The following is a 21,035-nucleotide window of genomic DNA, read 5'->3' as shown; positions in this document are numbered from 1 at the left end:
TGGCCTGATGCCATATCCGCCCGAGACTTCGAGGGATCGACGTGGGTGAAGCTGGTGCTGCAGATTTCGGAACAGTTGATGATCCTGAAACTGTTTTGCAAACCAGATCTTGACGAGATTGTTGCACTCAGCAAGTCCATGGGCTGGTCATCGACGAGGACGACATCAATGACCTTCTAGAGGAGCACAAGAGGAGCTTACGACGGATGACCTGAAGGAGGTTGGAGGCCATGCAACATAACGTCGTTCAAGAAGAGTTCTCTAGCAGCGGCGAGGAGGAGGAGGACGACCCTATGACAACGGCAGAAATTAAGGATGCTCTAGTGCTTTTCATAAGGTGCAATCATTTGTAGAAAAGACACACCCCGAAAAGGCTTACAGGTCGTATGCTTGTGCAGTTTGATGACGTTTGCCTGGAGTCGTTTCAGGAGCATTTTGAAAGCAGGCAGAAGCAATCTTCCTTGGATAGTTATTTTTAAAGAGGCCTTTAGTACTAGCAGGAGTAAGCAAAATGGAAGGTCCAATTGATACTACGAAAAAACAGAAGTTGAAAGTGTGGTGAAGAAATTGAAATTTTGAAAAAAAAAAAAAAAAAAAAATTAAAGTATAAAAAAGTAAAAGAAATGTAAAAATCAAAAGAAAAAAAAAATTTAATTTTAAGTTTTTTGTAGTTAAGTGTTACAATTTTGTTAATGTGTTTTGTAAAGTTTAGTTTATGTTTCCTGACATTTTTTAGCCTCACTCAAAAGGTAAGGTTCCACATTTTACTACATACATACATATGTACGTACAGTATTTCTTGTGTACCATGTACACTAATGCGCTTTATTTACAGGTACATACATATTAGTACTAGTATGTATTAAGTTAGGTATTGAATGGTCCAAATTGTTGTAGTATTTCATTGTTTATTGGTCAATTTAGCTTTTATTATAAAATTTACTGGGGTGTTTTTGTTGGGCTTGAACGGATTAGCCATTTTACATGTAAAATGCGGTTCAAGATACGAAAAGCTCATGATATGAAGGCTGCCTCGGAACGGTTTAATTTCGTATCTCGAGGTACCACTGTATATGTATACAGCATCATCACGGGTTTTTCCATCAGACCAGAGGTTGCAGAAATTCAGGACTGCCCCTCGCTCCTTCCTTTCGAGAGGGGAAACCAGCTCACCAGGGGCAAGTACTTATGGAGATCTTTTCTTCTCTCAAGAAGCTGGTCCCTCATGGGCATCTTCACATTCATTCCTTGCAGTGGAGACTGATTGAGTTTTGGTCCCTAGGAGGAGATTCCCCTCAGCTCCAGGTCTCTCTGTCGCCATAGGTAGGAAGCAACCTTCTGCGGTGGTTGGACAGCCAGAACCTGACAATGGGAGTTCCTCTTCATTCACCCCCTCTGGATCTGCTCCTGTACTTGGACGCCTCCTCCAAAGGTTGGGGTGCTCATCTCAAAGAGCTCCTGACCTTGGAAGCATGGAGTTCCTAGGACATACAACTGCACATTGTGTTGGAGTTGAAAGCAATTTTTCTGGGTCTTCAGTAGTTTTTAGGGAGGGTGGTGGGGCACTCTTATCATTCTGATGTCAGACAACATCACGGTGGTAGTGTTTGTGAACAAAGGGGGAGCTGGTGTCTCATCAGCTTCACTCGTTGACAACCAAATTACACCAGTAGGCAATCGACAACCTGGTGGAGCTCATGGCCAGCTACATTCCGGGCAAGAGGAATGTGGTGGCTGACAAGCTAAGTTGTTAGAGTCAAGTTTTCAAGGTCTCTGCATCAGGACATAGTGGACAGGCTTTTTCATCTATGGGGAGGACCCATGTTAGACCTCTTCACTACGCACTTCAACAGGAAGCTAGAGATCTACTGTTCGGTGGTCCCAGATCCATTTGCTGTGATGGGGACCCTTCAGCATCCTTGGGACAATCTAGAAATGTATGTCTTCCCTCTGTTCTGCCTGATCCGTCATGTCTTCAGCAGAGTGTGGGTTCCAGGAATCTCAGGATGACCCTGGTAGCTCCTTTGTGGCCCAGACATTCTGTCTCTTCTGTCAGCGGTTCCGAGAGAAATTCCTCTTTAGCACAACCTTCTCTGCCAACCTCATGTGGAGAGGTACCATTGAATTAACAAGATGCTGTATAGTGCTGTTGCCTAGTTCCTACAGGTTCTTCTGGTCACAGCATACTTGTCACAGTTTTCAGTTTTCTGGGCACCAGCTTGAAGCACCCCAATATTCTGGGTTAGGTTTCAGGATTAAACTTGCCCAAGAGTCCCCCAGAACTTTTGGTATTATCATAAACGGTAGTTTTGGTAAAATATGGTCTGTTACTGTGTTACGCCATGAAAACCAGAGTGGAAAAGTAATTTATTTTCTCTAAACAAAAAAAACATAAAGAAACAAGGACTTATTTTAAATCAAGGAGAGTATTATTATACAAGTGAAATCCTTCTGTATAAAAATAGCTCTTTATTAAACAAGAAAACAATACTCAGGAAGTTTCAATAATCAACGAAAAGGAACACTGGTGCATAATATTTATACAAACATTACTTTCCCAAGAACCTTCATCCATAATATTTAAAATTAAATGACTCAGGTTAATGCCATATAAATTTAGACAAAATATTCGGTGTCTAAGTTTCAAGTTTATAGCTCTTGAATAGGAAGCTTACCAGGGCAAGCTTCTACACCTGTGGGGAAGAACCAATTGACAGTTAGCAGTGGAATGAAATACTGACACACATCAAGGACAACAAAACCAAATTTTTAAACAAAATTAATTAACAAAATAAAAAATTCAGATAACTTTTGAGTCTCACTTTTGATTCACTATACCATCAGTTGGTAGGGTCCCAGTCTCCTCATATCTGGAGCAGTCCACATGATGAGAACAAATGTAAACATCCCTATTAGTGACTATGTAGCATATATTAAAGCAATCATTGCAAATAAATGGCAAAATATATGGAACAAAGAACCTGAAAGTAATAAACTGAAACAAACAAAACCTGATGTTACGAAATGGAGTTCCATATATATAAGCTTTGATTCTGCCACAATGTACACTGTACCATTTTGATATAATGTTATTATATAGTAGTAGAGTGATAAAATATACAAATATGTAGGTATTCAAATACTGATTGGTGTAGCTTTTACTGATGACTGAATTATGTACATAGCATTTACTTATGATTCATTTCAGTATGATACTTCTTAAAACATGGAGTAAAGTAAGACCATTTTTGTTCCTCAGTTTGAAAATCTTTATTACAAACCTTGAATGCTTGCTCTTGGCCAAAAATTTTGTCTGAAAAAAAAAAAAACAGACTTGGCATTCTGTAGATAATGTGAATTTATTACCTCCAATATAAGTTTCAGCGCATCAGTTTTTTCATGATCTGAATCTTTAATGGTTTTCCATTCAAAAATTGTATCACATTTTCTTTGTTGACTTACACAACCTTTGGTGATTGACAAATTTGCTTCCCCCTCTGTCATTTCCTCAGATTCATGATCATCTCTAATAAAAACTAAAGTAAAAAATGATCTTCGGTAGATTTGTGTACAATTATGATATAATAAACATCATATTCACTGCTTTCACTATTAGAACTAGTTGATAGAATAGGTCTACTATACTATCAGTGTCATTTCCAAATAAAAGCCTCCGTATTATTTCATCATTTAGAGCGTTTTGATGATTACTGAAGGTCTTGCCTTTGTCTAAATATTATCCAGTAGGTTGGAAATCAGATACTATTACCATTTGTCACAAGAATGTAGACAAAAGCTCTGTTGCACAACAAAACTGTCGACACATTTGTTTCCAGTGTTTCTTTAAAATTTGGCTAAAGTTAAACACGGCATTGTCATTAAACATGTTGAGACACGGACTATAACTTCCTTGTTGGGATGATAATTCTCCACAAATTTTTTTTACATCATTCCACTTTGCAAACATGTCCTTAATCCCTGAAGTAGGCACATTATGTATGATCATTCGTTTTCTGAGTTTTTCAAACCAGTCTCTGCTGGCCTTAAATTCACTAACAGCAGTGCTTGTTGAAGGCATTTTCTGACTGAGATCAGCATGTAACTTCCTCCAGCACTTTGCTGTGAGTTCTTTCTTAAATTCTATAGTGTTTCTTACCTTTTTCACAAGGGTTAGCACTTGTAATTTTTTTTGGCCCCATGATAGCTTATTTACCTGTTGCACTCGCATAAAAAAGCACAAACAGCACAAAAACAACGAACACAAAGGCAGAATGAGTCACGAAAGAAGATGGGATGCTTTGTTTGGGCACTGATACTGTGCTGGGCCCAGGATGGAACTTTTCCGAGTATATGAAAACTGAGGAAATATATGATAACTGAGACAAAATTTCATAGAAAAAAGTCTACAAAAACCAAAATGTATGAAAAGAGAGGTGTACCAAAACCGAGGTTTGACTGTATTGACAAAAATACATAATACAGTAAATGTGTCCTATGGTAAGGGAAATATAGAAAATTGGAATTAATCAAAGAATGAGTTAAATTGGGAAGATAGAAATAAGTAGGAATATTTTACAAGTATGAACAAGTATTCTCATGATTATATGAATATATGAAAGTTAATCATTAGAATACATGGGATAGTCTGGGAAGAGGTTAAAGGAACAGGTTCTTCTTCCTCATGTTCTTATGTTCTTTGCAAAAATTCTTAAAAGCAGAATAGACACACACAACAAAATTTAAACTTATAGGTAACAAAGGGGACCACTTTGAACACAGTTTTAAATTATGTCCCTGTTTGTTCGTATCACTGAATGCTCATAACACGAATGTTCATAAGTACGATGGTGACTGTATTCTTGTTCATAAGCAGTCTTGTTCTCAGGAACTTCATCTTCTTGATTGGGATATGATTTGGTCTTTGCAGCCCAATTCGGGTGTTGTACCACCCCTTGGAGGAGGCCTTGGACTTTGGGACTGTCTTTATGCTAGCTTAACCTGGAAGTTGATCAGAGAGTTATATAGCTTGTGCTCTATGATCCTCCACTTGGAGGGTTGGGGATCTCTTCATGTCCTCATTCATCCTTTTTTTTTTTGTTATTAAAACTCAGACCCTATTATTCTCTTTTGAGAGATTCAACAAACCCTATTATTCTTTCTTGAGAGATTCAACAATTTCTAAATCCCTCCCTTCTGGACTCTGTTGGTGGTGACCTGGATGAGGTGCTTCTGTACCCAGTGTGTGCCATAAGGTAGTATCTATGTAGGATCCAACCTCTAAGGCCAGAGGGTCAGCAACTTTTATTAATACCAGCAAGCATTAAATATGTTGTGCAGGAACACCCTTTCTTTCTGGGTCACTGAAGTTATGGAGCGAGCTTACCACTCCTCAAAAGTGGGTGACAGCTCCATTGTTTGTGTGGCAGCTCACAAAGTGAAGGATGTAGGACCATCCATGGCATTTCAGACAAACTTTTCAGTGTCACTGGTAATGGGAACATGAGTCTGGAATCATCAGACTACCTTTATCTTATTCTACCTGAGGGATGTTGCCACAAGTCTGGAACTTTTGATGGCTACTCAACAGGATGTGTAGTAGTCACCCAAGTCCCTTCGTACAGGAAGTATTCTGTGAACCTAAGTCTAAAGGTAATGGGTAGAGTTTCTGGTTCTCATCCTTCCTCTTCCTGCTGGGCAGCAGCTCAGTTTGAGTACCTGCTAGATTAGGGCTGGATACAGGTAAGCTACATGATCAAGCATCCATTCCTAAGGACCCCATTCACGCTCAGACTGTCTTAAGTTTTGTAGAAAAGTGGGTGGAGCGTTGGACGTCGGTGCGTGTATGTGGTTGTTTTAAATTGGTACAGACTGTTGCACAGATAATTCGTAGAGACCTGTTTAAAATGAGGTATAAATAACACATTCATTATGAGACATGGTTGTATTATGGTTGAAATACATATCCGTGTGAATGAATGGAGGTTACTTTGACGTAGACCTGTATTTATAATTTCGGTAATACTCAATGTCATCTGGGTCACAATACTTAGGAAATTCTCTTATTCTGGTAGAAGTATGGGTTGGTAAATCACTTCGGACTGACTGGATTGCTTTATGTAAATCACATGCTTATGGAATATGGAATCCAAATGTTATTCAGACAGAAACTGGGAAAATATTGCCTACGATATTTTAATAAACAAGCTAAAGGTTAGATATCCAGATGCTACATGCGACACTGCACCAAGAAAATAAACATTAGAAGTGCTTTCCGGGATGATACTATTCCGAATCCAGGTAAAAATATTGTAGGAAAAAAAAAAAGTCACAGGAAAAAATCACAATCTTTCATAGTGAACCCAAGGGTAAATTTTAACTTGGTATGTATCCATGTATCCACCTTTGCAAATGTGTGTTTGGTACAAGTTTGTTGGGGAATACCGTAAAAAAATAAACAAAAGACTGTAAATATAAAGATAATGACCCCCAAGAGGTACGTATTGTGAATTTTTCCCTGTGACCTTATTACTGCCGGTCACCATACCAAAATAATGCCCTGACCTTATGTCTTATGACTTTTTTTCAGCCAAAATTGTGACTTTTTCTGCAAAAATTTTTTCCTGTGACTTCATCACTGGTCACCGATATTCCCAAGCCTCTAAGGAGATATTGCTACATTGAACTTTAGGTCCTCATAAGATCTCCCCGTTGCTAAATACCTGAGTGTGGGGGTCATTCTATCAGTATATATAGATTGCCTCATTCAAATGTCTGATTTCTTGATATAAGGTGTTATTAATGCTGTTGGTGGAATCTTAGCATTCAAGAGTTCCATGGGGTAACATGCTGGGTCTTCTGTTATTTTTTGTGTGATTTGGTTGTTGACCTGGAAAACTAGATTGTTCAATATACCAATGATGCGACACTTTTTGGGTTTAGCAGAGTTCCAACTTATGAGAAATGAAGCTGCCGTTAGTCTCAATCGTGATATAGAGTGGATTAGTAGATGGTGTAGTCAGTGGGGTATGAGGCTGAACTCCAGTAAAACAAAGACACTATTGATTAACAGATCCAATACAGATTTTCCACCACATCCTCCTCTTCAGGTGAATGGAACTCTGTTAAATGTATCTGAAGCTTTTCTCTTCTAGGTTTTAACTTTTTACACATCATACTTTTGCGAAACATCCAATGAAAGTGTCAGCAAATGCTGCATGAAAGTTATGTATTGTAGTATGTTTGGTCTCATATATTTAATGCAGTGATAAGATTAGTGCAACCTGTTTGAGTTTATTTGCCCTTTCTTTACTAGAATACTCTTCTTCGGTTTTGATGTCTGCTTCTGTCAGAGGTTATCTCGTATAAATTGGTTCATGATGGTAGGTTTCTGCAATATCAGGTCTTGGATTTTTCCACAAGCTAAGTTGTTTATTTATTTTTGCCTTCACAAGCAGACAAGCATTTTCTTGAAGAAATTGGCAATTTGTAGTAAATTATGATGCATCATCTTGTATGACTACTAATGCACCATGTATCAGAACCAAGTCCATAATCTTTTAGAGCTTGAGCATCTGTTAAATATATGAATAACCATGCCTGCAGTTTTCTATTCTGAATAGTTGTTTACTGTTAATGAGTGGATAATTTCAGTTTCTGATTCTGAATAGTTGTTTACTGTAAACGCGTAGATAATTTCAGTTTTCCACTCTGAATAGTTGTTTACTGTTAACAAGTGGATAATCTCAGTTTTCCATTCTGAATAGTTGTTTACTGTTAATGAGTGGATAATTTATTCTTTATTTGAACCAATTAATTTTTTTTACTTTTTTATTTCATATGAACCATTGATTCATTTTGAATTCCCTCCTCTCCTCAGAAATGATCATTTGGATAGTGAAGGAGCCAGCATGAGAGTATTTACACTAGCTGTCTTTTACTTGGTATAACAAAGCATTGATTATATAAAGGTGTTTGCACAAGTAGAGAAAAGGAAAATAAAGCATTTGTAAATCTCTGTGTTGTGTTTGTGAAATATAAGAATTATGAAGAAAATTCTGTTATATTGTAATTATAACAATAATTCTTGCTTTCAGGTTTGTCTGACAAGCTTCCGCCCACACCAGAACATAATCCCACTGCGTGTGTAGGAGATAAGAATGTACCTTTATCTGTAAGAGACTCCAGTGGTACTAAAGGTACTTTGACTACAGGAGGGTTGCCCCACCTTCCCAATAGTGGAAAATCTGTGACCTTGTATGCCAAGGATATCAATGGGGATGTGTCTGGTTCCTTGGAAATTGATGATGATGGTGATGAATTTGGTGATTTCTCATTTTTTACCTCCAGTGCAACTTCTGGTGACACAGTAAGTGCTGATGGCAAAGCAAGAGAGGAAGGGAAAACCAGTGACATAGACTCTAGTCAAAAATTTAATTTAGAGCCAAAAGTGGATAGTTCACCTAACCATAGTGATTGTAGTTTTTCAATGATAGCAACCCCACCACCCCTAGATCATGTTGTTGACAACATTGTTGTCGATGATGAGTTCTCCAGGATATCACCCAATCCTCCTCCTGTGGATGATAATGATGAAGATTTTGGAGATTTTACTACATGTACATTTGACAATTCCAAAGATAGTTCATATCCTGTAGTAGATACTGCTAAAGAATGTACAACACTTCCTAAAAACAATTTAGAAGATGATAGACCTCACATTCCGGATGAAAGTGATCATAATCCAGATGTAACATGTGATGAAGGGCTTCCATGCTCTGAGAGCCCAGTGATAGTTCATGAAACTCCCTCAGGGAAAGTTTGTGAATCACTTACTACTCAAGGTAAAAGTGATCCTCATGATTCCAGTGAAGTGAAAAGTGTACTAGATAGTTATAGTGAAATAATTGACAGAACTACAAGTTTTGAGGGTTGTAATAATGCTAGTAGTGACACTAAGGAGTGTAATTTGAATAAAGCTGATGTAACTTCTGTATATAATGAAGGTAGTTATAGTGATTTGGAAAAAGATGATTCTCTCCATAATCTTGCTTCCTCGGGGCCACTTACAGATAGGGGTACATCTTCAGAATGCAGTCTTCCTGGGGTAGTAGAAGAAGAATGTAATCAAGGGTCGTTGGGACGTAGTAATCGTGAATCTTGTTTAGCACAAAATCTAAGCATTGTAGATAATAGCGATAATTACTCACTTGAACCTGAGTCTGAGAATATTTCAAAAACTAAGCTAAATGAAGTAAGTGCCTGTCCCAGTAGCAAGAAGGACAATGTTAGAACAGAATTCAGTGAAAGTGATGATGTAAAGAAAGATGAAGATAGTGGAAAAGCTTCCCTTACTTTAAAGGATACTAACGGTGATGAATTCGAGTGTGATTGGGAATTTAGAGATTTTGATAAGGCTAAAAATGATGATGCTGCTGGTGATGATGACGATGATGACTTGGACTTTGGTGATCTTCGGGAAAAGGTGAGGAGTGGTAAGTTTGGATTGAACGAGTCTGTAGATGCAGACGATGACTTTGGGGATTTCTATGATGGAACACATACAACCACACAAGTACTTAATGAAGATGATGATCAAGAGTTTGGAGAATTTGGTACACCTGTGGTAGAAGATGAAAATACAGACGAGTTTGGGGATTTTGCACAGGTTGAACCTGGAAACAGTTTTGGGAAATTTGCATCTTCAGAGGGTCAGGTATTTGAGAAGGGAGTGACAAATGAAAATGCTCTTCAAGATGATGAAGATGAGTTTGGTGATTTTACTAGTCAGCAGAATGTGGAAAACCAATCAGATTTCAGAGTGCCATGGCATGAACATGCGACTTCTACATCAGCTAAGGATAATCCAGTTTTAAGAAAGGTAAGAGATATTGCTCTATTTTCAATTGTTTTGGAGATATATTTATTTACAGTTCATTATGGGTATATGTACAATCACTCCAAAAATATTTTGCAATATACTTCAAAACTTTCCGGACAACAGCTTATTGGCGCTATTTAGCATCTCTGCTGTAAGCACTTGAAACAACTCAGACACTACTGGTGCATCAGAGAAATTGCATGAAATTTCCCTTAAACAGGTTTTTCTGATATTGTTGATTAAAGGATGTTACTGTATTAATTCTGAGGTCATCATTTTTTCATATTGTTTTAATATTTTCATCTCCAAAGGCTACCACAATCTTTATTTTCATGTATGACACTTACCTGGCAGGTATATATATAGCTATATTCTCTGTTCGCACTGGCAGAATTTTCAAAACTCGCGGCAACCGCTAGATCACTGGTAGTTTCAGGTGATCGCCACCCCCCGCTCCAGTGGCGCTGGTGCTCGGAATCATTCCCATTTTCGTCATTGATTTTTTTCTGCCACTGAACCGGCAACATCGTTGTTGGTTCCCTGCTAGAATTCGAAACTCGTAGCTGACTTTCGCTGTACTTGGATGGTTTTCTTTTTTGGGTATCGTATTGGAAAGTTGGATTGGCAATCGCGATTGGAAGTTATTAATAATGTCTGATTCTGGTATAGTATTTCGAGTGTGTATGAAAGAAGGGTGCAAGGTGAGACTGCCGAAAGCTTCGGTAGACCTCACACAGTGATGTGAAGAAGTGTAGAGAGGTTTTTGTGTACTGGGATAATAGATGTAATGGAGTGTGAAAGTTTAAATGAGAAGGAGTGGAAGACTTTCACCAAATATGTTGAGAGACTTGAAAAGGATAGAGTAAGAAAAGATCGGTGTCTCGGAGTGAGAGGTTCAGGTTCTTCTAGTAAGGCCTTGAATACTTCTGTTATCTCCCCCTTCTTCCCAAGTAGAAGTTGTTAATCCTTCTCCTCAGGTCTTCTCCTGTGCCCCGCTGCTGTTTCTGAGGATACTAATATTGTGAAAGTGTTTGCCGCCCTTGCGTCAATGGGCGATCAGATTCAGCGTCTTACAGACAAAGTGGGTACGATTGAAAGTGTCAGTGTAGTGGAGGGGGGCGGCTGATCGTCTCACTCGTGCTCCTAGACCTAGGCCTCTGCCAAGCTCCCAGACCCAAGGGAGAAGGCATGTCGACAGTCGAAGGGAGGCGAGAGGGGTTCCCTTACGATCAGTCGTCCCTTCAGGCAGTCCTGTTGCGTCCCAGGCTGCAGCAGTGCGCCATAGAAAAGGCGACACTGGGAAGTGTTTTTCCTCTACAGATAGTGCTGCGTCAGGCAGGTATGGACGTTATGCGGAAGTTTCGCGTCCTCTGAAGAGGACGCATAGACCTACGTCTTCTCAAGATGAGCGTTACCCTCAAGAACGGTGGAGTAGTCCCGAGATTTTCTCTTCTAGTGATGAGGAAGAGGTGGTTCCGATTAAAAGGAGGAGATCCTTTAAGTCAAGACAAGACGCAAGACCTCATGTGTACGACGGTTCTCTGGATAGGAGCCCTCCTTCTGAATACGGAGCAGTCTCTCCGATATCTTCTCCTTATCGTAGAACTCAAGATCGAGTTTCTCGTTTTGATGATCCGTCTCGTCTTCGTTCTCCGCTTGCTCAGAATTCCCGCCAGGAAGCAGAGACTAGGAACTTCCTTGAAGAGATGCAAGGAAGGTTAGCCGATTTAGTTAAATCGTGGGGAACATCGGAACATCCTCCTACGAGGCGTAAGGACGCATCTCTCCCAGTCAAGTCGTCTAAGAGGACGCATGATGGTTTGCCTCCTTCTCGTCATACTTCGGAGTCTCGGGTAGTACGCAAGTTACGGGAGCAGGACGCAGGACGCAAGTTACGAGAACATGAAGAACAGGACGCAAGTCGGAGCAGGACGCAGAGGAGCCAAGCTTCCGCGGAAATCAGGACGCCATGGACGCAAAACCTACGGATCTTCAGAAGGACGGCAGGGACAGCATCTGTCGGCAGGAGCCGGTTTCTTCCCGCGAGGTTGGAGAAGATTTTCTGCAGCAAGACCTGGGTTTACAGGATGTGTCTTCGGCAGAAGAGGAAATAGAAGACTTAGAATCTGAGGAAGAAAAAGAAGGTGAAGCACCTTCTTCAGACTATAAGAAATTGACGAATTGCCTTCTTTCACTTTTTGAAGGGGATTTTCAGCCTGCAGCTCCGACATCACCCCTTTCTCAATTCTCCAAGAATAAAACTCCGAAGAAGTCCCTCGTTTTTGAAGATGAAGTTTTCGATTACGGCTAAGAAGGCTCTTCAAAGAATTGATACTGGTTGAAGGAGAAGAGGGAAGCGGGCAAGACTGTGTTCTCTCCCTCCTGCCAAATTGGCATCGAAGTCCGGAATTTGGTATGCGACAGGGGAAAATCTCGGCCTGGGAGTTCCTGCCTCCTCCCAGGGGGATTTTTCCAACATTGTTGACAGTTCCCGCAGACATGCTTTGAATTCGGCTAAAGTGTGGTGGTCTCCATCAGAATTAGATCATCTCTTGAAAGGGATTTTTCGGACCTTCGAGGTTTTTAATTTTCTGGATTGGTCCTTGGGGGCTCTGGGACGAACAGTGGAAGATAATGAATCAACGGCTTCTCAACTCCCAAGCAGTATTATGTCCTGCATGGACAAAGCCTTAAGGGATGGCGCGAATGAATTAGCATCTCTTTTCACCGCAGGAGTTTTAAAGAAAAGGTCACTCCTATGCTCTTTTGCTGCTAAGGGCGTTTCTAACGCCCAGAAATCCGAATTGGTTTATTCCCCACTTTCGGATCAATTGTTTCCTGCGGATATTATCAAGGATATTTCACTTTCCCTAACTCAGAAGGCGACGCAGGATCTGTTAACTTCCTCGGTAAGGAAATTTTTACCCAACAAGGTGGTTAAGAAGACCCCTAAGGAATCAAGGCAAACTAGTCAGCCCTTTCGAGGCAAGTCCTTTTCTCGTCCTGCCTTCAGAGCAAGAAGAGCTCCGTCCAAGAGGGGTTCGAAACCCAGTACTAAACAATGAACAACAAGTCCTTCAGACATCAGTAGGTGCCAGACTCCAGAAGTTTTGGGAGATTTGGCAAGAAAAGGGAGCAGATCCTTTGGGGTCGTCAAGGTAGCCAAAGAAGGTTACAAGATCCCTTTTCTGAAGAGACCACCTCTTGCGACATCGCCAAGAGAGCTTGGAGCTCACTACAGCGATCCAGGAAACAAGAAGCACTACAAGAACAAGTTCTTTCTATGCTCAAGAAAGGAGCAATAGAACCTGTTCGGATCACTTATCTCCGGGATTTTACAACCGGCTGTTTTTTAGTAGCGAAATCCTCTGGGGGTATGGAGACCAGCACTGGACGTAAGTCAACTCAATTTATTTGTGGAGAAAACAAAATTTACGATGGAGACGACCGATTCAGTACTGGCAGCGGTACGTCCAGTGGGACTGGATGGTCACCCTGGACCTTCAAGACGCATATTTTCATATCCCAATTCATGCAGGATCCAGGAAGTACCTGAGATTTGTGATCCAGAACAGGGTCTTTCAGTTCAAAGAAGCCCTCTGCTTTGGACTGTGCACAGCCCCACAAGTTTTTACAAGAGTGATGGGCGAGCGTGGCGAAGTGGCTACACATTCTAGGAAGAGTGTCTTTATACCTAGACGATTGGCTCATAAAGAGCCCATTCAAGAAAGCAATGTCTGGAGGACTTAGAAATGACGTTAACATAACGAAAGAGTTAGGGTTGATGGTGAACTTAGAAAAGTCGAATATGACCCCAAGTCAGGAGCTAGTTTATTTGGGGATTCTGATCTCCTCAGTGACTTTTCGGGCTTTTTCCGTCTCCCAACAGACAAGAGCAGTGCATCCGGAAAGTGGCAAGCCTTTCTAGAGAAAGAACAATGTTCAGCACCGAGAGTGGATGAGCTTACTGGGGACACTCTCGTCCCTGGAACGGTTCTCGCTAGGAAGGCTTCACAGCGAGACCCCTACAAATATTTTGAACCAAGTATGGCCAAGAAAATCGCAACCAAGATTCCTTCCTGTTTCGAATTCCTCGCAAGATCAAAGAGGAATTGCGGTGGTGGCTAACTCCGGGGAAGTTACGAAGAGCGTCTCTCCAGCAAAAGACCCAGACCATGTATTGTTCTCAGACGCCGTCGGACGCAGGCTGGGGAGCGACTCTCGGACTTCAAGAAGTTTCAGGTCGTTGGAGCAAGGAGGAAGCGGCTTGGCATATAAACAGGAAGGAACTGATGGCGATTTTCTTGGCTTTGAAAGAGTTCAACACGGTGATTCGCAACAAGGTGGTACAAGTCAACGCGGACAATACCACAGCTCTGGCGTACATCCGCAAACAAGGAGGGACACATTCAATCTCTCTTTGCAAGTTGGCAGAGGAGATCCTTCTTTGGGCAGAGAAGGAAAACGTAACCCTTCTCACCAGATTCATTCAAGGGGAAGGGAGAAGAATGTGAGAGCGGACCTGTTTGAGCAGGGGAAGGTCAACTTCTATCAACAGAATTGGACTCTTCATTTAGAAGTATGCCAGAGTCTGTGGAAATTATGGGGTCGCCCAGTGGTGGACTTGTTTGCGACAGCAATGACAAAGAGATTGACGACTTATTGCTCTCCAGTCCCAGACCGTCAAGCAGTCGCAGTAGACGCCTTTCTTCTAGATTGGACGGGGCTAGACGTCTACGCCTTTCCCCCGTTCAAGATATTAGGAAAGGTTTTGAAGAAATTCAGGGAGAGTCAAGGGACAAGAATGACTCTCATAGCTCCATACTGGCCGGGCCCGCCCGAGATTGGTTCACAGAGGTACTGGAAATGGACAATAGATGTACCAAGGACACTTCCAGCAAGAGTAGATCTACTCAAACAGCCTCACTTCAACAGGTACCACAAGAACACCCTCGCTCTGGGTCTGACTGCGTTCAGACTATCGAAAGACTTGTCAGAGCGAGGGGGTTTTCTAGAGAGGCGGCCAGAGCGGTGGCCGGAGCTAGAAAGAGCCCTCTACTATTAAGGTTGTTTTACCAGGCGAAGTGGGAAATCTTTCGCAAATGGTGCAAGAGTCGGAAGATTTCTTCATCCAGTACCTCTGTGACCCACAAATTGCCGACTTCCTTTTATACTTAAAGAAGGAAATAAATTGTCAACTCAGACGATTAAAGGGTATCGGAGTATGTGGCTTCAGTATTTAGACATAGAGGTCTAGATATTACAAATAATCTAGATCTGAGAGACCTCATAAGGTCCTTTGCAACAAGGAAGGAGCCCCAATACAGAACGCCTTCCTGGAATCTCGATGTGGTCCTGCAAATTTTTAAGGAACTAGTAAGTTCGAACCGATGGATCAAGCTTCGTTGAGAGATATCTCAAAAAAGACCATCTTTTTGGTGGCCTTGGCCACAGCTAAAAGGGTGAGTGAGCTGCAAGCAATAGCAAACATATTGGTTGGAAACATGACAAAGCGTTTGCTCATTTCAGGAGGGGTTCTTGGCCAAGAACGAGAATCCAGCTCATCCATGGCCAAGGTCGTTTGGAAATTATGGGTCGTTTCAGATCTAGTAGGACAGGAACAAGAGAGAGTTCTTTGTCCAGTAAGGGCATTGCGCTATTATTTGGAGAAAACCAGTAAGATTAGAGGAACTTCAGAATCACTGTGGTGCTCTGTGAAGGATCCTAGCAGAGCAATGACCAAAAATGCTATTGCCTTTTTCCTTAGGGAAAAAAAAACTAATTAAAAGAATCTCATATGTTATGCCAAGAAGAAAATTTCGGCATCCTTAAGGTTTAAGGCGCACGAAGTGAGAGCAGTAGCTACTTCGTTGGCTTTTAAAAAAAAAAGAATATGGCCCTCAAAGATATCATTGAAACGACGTTTTTGGAGGACTAATTCAGTGTTTGCAAGTCATTACCTTAGAAACGTCAAAACAACGTTTGACAATTGTCAAACGTTGGGTCCATATGTATCCTCAGGAGCAGTATTGGGCAAAGGATTTTCCACCCCATAACTTACTAACATGCTAGGTATTTTAATGAAGTGGTGTTGTTTTTACGGTTGCCTGAGAGGGTGATTTCCTCTTCAGTCTGTGAAGTGTAGTGTGTTAGGTTACGGTTTTTGTTTTGTGTGGTTCAGGTGGTCTAAACTTATCCTAGCATGAATGCCCGTGGTAAGAGAGGGCTAGGGTTTCCTGTCACAAATTGGTCCCGTCCAGTTGTCAGACCCTTTGTATTTAGCTTCATCAACTAATAGGTCACGTCCTAGTTGGAAGCTACTAAGGTTTAGCAGGCTAAGAGGCAGGAATGCTGAAGTCAGCTACCTTAGCAGGTAAGGAATCTAAGAGTATTTTAAATTTTAAATTTTTAAAACTCTTACAATGTTGCTGTCTTTGACCCACCTCCAAATGTGTCAATCAGCTATATATATACCTGCCAGGTAAGTGTCATACATGAAAATGATGTTATTATGATATAACAAAGTTTCATGTATACTTACCTGGCAGGTATATATAATTAAATTCCCACCCACCTCCCCTCAGGAGACAGGGTTCAGAGAAAAATCTGACGAAATGGGAATGATTCCGAGCCCACGCGCCACGGGAGCGGGGTTGGCGATCACCTGAACTACCAGTGATCTAGCGGTTGCCGCGAGTTTTGAAAATTCTGCCAGTGCGAACAGAGAATATAGCTATATATATACCTGCCAGGTAAGTATACATGAAACTTTGTTATATCATAATAACATCATTTTTATCTTCTTCACATGTGTGAACTTTTTAGACATAGGCCTATTACTATTACAAGTTATTGGCCGGGGTTTTGTTTTTGGCAGGGTGCTGCTGATGAGTGAAAACCGCCATTAACCAAAAATTGGATATATTGGGCTTATGGCGCTGTTAAGGGCGCCGGCTGGAACCCTTATATATGGGGGTATAGGGCAAAAAATGCAAAGTCATGAAAAAATTCTGGAGCTTCATATGGCAATTGAGAATACGTATACGAAATATTTTGTCAAAATTCCTCTTACTTTCGTAGTTACAGGGTAATTAGTAAAATAACTCAATAAGCCTAAAACATTCATCCGTACAAGAAAATGCAATATTTTTTCTGTTATCGTAAATTTTGATAATTATTGTCAAGGAAATTGTGAGAAATGGCATCTGTAGTGATTCCGTGAGCCGCGGAGGGGAGTATGAGAGTATCCCATGATTCAGTGCGAGCACAGACTTCAAGTAGTTTACATGTTCGAGTTTCTTCTCTGACATTCGCTTGCTTTTACATGTGTTTATCTGTTTCGGCAAGAATTTCATCATGCCACTGAGGAAAAGACAAGGAAAACATCTCGCTAACATAAAGACTAAGAAAATTCGCTCTAATATGATTACAGAATATCATAATATATGCGATATTAGCGTAGTTAGTGAAGAGAGAGAGGGAGTGTTGCGTAGTAAGTAAACGCCCCCGTCTTGCCTGAAGCACATGTCACACTGTCCCCCAGGCTACGATCTTTGAGCAAAGGGATCTTAATTTATGATAAATAACATAGTTTTGGTTTATTAATACCCAAAGAGGAATATGAAATTCTTAATAATCATGATTTATTAACATTGTCTTTGTAAAAAGAGAGTACAACTTCGAATTTCACCTCTTGACATTCTCTTGCATTTATGTTTGCTTATCTTTGTTTCGGCAAGAATTTCATCATGCCAAAACGGAAACTACAAGGAAAACATCTAGCTAACATACAGAAGAAGAAAATTTGCTGTAATAAGCAGAGTTAGTGAAGGAGAGAGAGAGAGTTGCGTAGGAAGGAGTGCCCTGTCTTGCCTGACGCAGTGCCCCAAGCTACGATATATGAGCAAAGGGATCATTATTTATGATTAAATTGTGATAAATAAAATAGTTTTGGTTTATTAATACACAAAAAAGAATTATACATTCATAATAATCATTATTTATTAACATTTGCGTTATAAAAATACGAAGAAAAACTTTGAAACGCCCGTATCTCAAAACTATAGTTATTGACCTTCAAAATCTATCTTCTCACTTAGTTTTAAAGCTATAACAATGGAATTTGGTATGTATCTCAGAAAGTCATTATAGAACAATCAAATAAAGCCCTTTTTTCCAATTTTTGTTTCGTCGTTTTTTTTTTTTTTTTTTTTTTTATATATATATAAATTTTGTTTTCATAATTTTTTAGGGTTTATTTTTTTTACCATAATGAAAAATTCATATCTAGCCAAAAAATGACTTTAAAAAAAAAAACTCTTCATTTGATTGGAGGTCTAAATCAGGTCTATATATGGTAGTAATACCAGGTCTTAATATTAAATATCAAGGGAGGAGATAGAATTTGAAAAATGGTTATTTTCGGGACAAATGACCCTGGCGTCACAAAACCGAAGGTCAGAGGCGAAAATCATTTGCGGTTTGGAGATGTCCCAAGTCACCTTATTAAGTGGTATGAATATCATCAAAGTCCTGTCCTTAAAGAATGGCATTAGCTGGCCTGCCCCCTTAACAGGTTAATGGTACCGTTAATCGGTTAATGGCACCTTCTTAAGGTAAGCTATGGTGCCATAACTCTATTATTGGCATCTTATGGCACCCATATCTGTAACTTGGCTTGTAGGACAAATTGCCAAACCGGGTCTCCATTAACAGTCTGCCAATAACCGGAGACTGCCTTATCTATAGGCAGTCCTTGGTTATCAGTGATTTTTGGCGTCGTAATGTTCTGATATCCTGTTATCATTACCAATACGTAATAGAATTATGGTGCCAATGTGAAACCTAACAGGCACCATTACGTGTGTGTATATATATATATATATATATATATATATATATATATATATATATATATATATATATATGATATATAGATATATATAGATATATATATAGATATATATATATATATATACAGTCAGCGCCATTTGTACTGAGAAAAGAGAAATTAGCTTGCAGAAAAAATAAATTTAATTTATAAAAATAAAAAAAAAAAAAAATACTTTTAACACTTATGCCATCATTGCTACTTCCTGATGGGGGAAGGTCCTTGGACTTTATGACCTTTTGGAGTTGCTGTGGAAGACTATCAGCCAAGTTCTGACAGTGGGTATGGGTGTATTTCCCCCCAGACCTTCCTTATTGCAATCTCAACCTTGGTGATTGTCGACATATCATCCTTACGAAGGCGGCGTTTCAAGATTCCCTAAAGGTTTTCTGTGGGGGACAGATCAGGTGATTGGCCAGGCCAGTCATGCATAAATTCAACCTCGTTGTCAGAGAGCCACCTTTTGGATGCCCTTGAAGTGTGGCAAGGGGCGCCGTCCTGCTGAAGGATCTCACAGCCGGTTTTGGCGAAAGACTCCTAAATTGTCCTTTAGCAGCTTAATATAACGCTCAGAATTAAGCATTTGGCATCTAGGAAGCATGACAAGATTCCCTAGTCCACTCTAGCCAAAGGAGCCCCACACCATGAGGTAGGGCGGATGCTTAACGCTGGTCACTGTCAGCTGTGGGTCACACGCTGACGAAGTGCGTGACTTCCAAACCTTCATGCCCTTGTTCTCACTGACGCAGAACGTTGCTTCATCAGTCCAAAGGACCTTATGCCACTGTACAAGGTCCCAGTCCTTATGGTCCTTGGCAAATTGAACTTGATGGCGATGTTGCTTAGCAGTCATGAGGGGCTTGACTCGCGCTTTCACCTTGGAATATTCTAGACGCTTCTGGATGTTGCGCTGAATTGTCCTTACAGACACATTTCTAAGGAGCTTAGGGTACTTTTCTTTCAATTCCTTTGCAGTAATTGAAGGATTAAGGTCCAACTGATGCCTTAAAAGCCTTAAAGTCTTCGTAGGAATCTTCAAAGACCTACCCTTGCCGTGTTTGTGTTCGGGAACGTTATCACCAGATCCAGCCTGACGCCATTTTTGGAGTAGTTGCGACACTGTCTTCTCATTAAAACCAGTAATTTTGGCAATTTCTCGGTTTCTTTTACCAACTTTATGTAGTTCAACAACTCTCTCAATATTATCATGGCTGGTATTTTTACCAGACATCACTCTAAGGGCGTGGAGGGAAAACGCCAAACTACTCACTGCACACAAAGCACAAAAAAACGAATATGTGGACCGCCGTCAAAAGAAATGCACTCCTTATGGCTGACAATTGGGTACTAACTCTTTGAAATTGTCACCAGTAGTGCATGGGTGGGTAAGTAAAATGTGCCAATCCGTCATTTTGTACCGGCCGATTTTTTGCGAGAAATATGATACGGGTCCAAAAAATAACAAAATGATTGAGAATTCCAAAAATTCTCAATACAAATGGCGCTGCCTGTATATATATATATATATATATATATATATATATATATATATATATATATATATATATATATATATATAGATATGACTGGTAAAACAAAAATGTTCTGTTACAACAGAATTCCATCTAATAAAAGGAGCCCATAAAAACACCAAAATATAGAGAGAAAAGTACTATATTTCAGAGTGCTGTCTCTCTCTTCAGGTATTTGAGTGAGAAAAGTTTACAGAAAAGGTGGTATTTATACCAAGAGATCCATCCACAGGTAGGCCTATTTAGGTCACCCCCGCTGATAGTCTTCCTTTAATCTTCTTAAGCGTTGGTTGAATGAAAACCATGTTGATCACATCTGAATCCCATGCTCCTTTTGAGATGTTCATTACCTGCCTCTCTTTTATTAAGGCCGATTCCATCATTTGACTCTTGTACCAGCAGTTGCTGCTATAAATTATACATGACAAATTCCAGTTTACTCTATGGTTATGTTCATTTATATGGTTGAAAATAGCAGAGTTCTGTTGTCCATACCTAACTGACCGTTTGTGTTGTATTAATCTCTGGGGAAGTGATTTTCCTGTAAATCCGAACTAATTCGTAAGCAACTTTAGTCTTTAAACGTAATTTTCTACCGACCCCCTCAAAACAACACCAAAGAGACACCCAACAATAAAATAAAAATTCCTCACCTGGACAGGATTAAGACAGTGACTCAGACCCTCGGAAAATTTAACCCTTTTGCATTTACTTACCCAAACACCTTAGCCAAATC

The 21,035-nt window shown here is 40.2% G+C and overlaps 1 protein-coding gene across 12 annotated transcripts in view; it reads left to right on the top strand.

The window, feature by feature from the left end:
• Positions 1–21,035, top strand: part of LOC135214459 (aftiphilin-like) — a 169,821-nt gene that overhangs the window by 42,251 nt on the left and 106,535 nt on the right. For all 12 annotated transcript variants that reach the window (XM_064248788.1, XM_064248784.1, XM_064248792.1 and 9 more), the window contains exon 3: positions 8,094–9,877. In XM_064248788.1, coding sequence (XP_064104858.1) covers positions 8,094–9,877 — 1,784 coding nt within the window. The remainder of the gene's footprint in view (positions 1–8,093; positions 9,878–21,035) is intronic.

The sequence above is a fragment of the Macrobrachium nipponense genome, chromosome 45, assembly GCF_015104395.2.
Source record: "Macrobrachium nipponense isolate FS-2020 chromosome 45, ASM1510439v2, whole genome shotgun sequence".
Taxonomy (NCBI): Eukaryota; Metazoa; Arthropoda; class Malacostraca; order Decapoda; family Palaemonidae; genus Macrobrachium; species Macrobrachium nipponense.
Note: the sequence above shows the minus strand (reverse complement) of the source record. Positions and strands in the feature narration are given on the sequence as shown.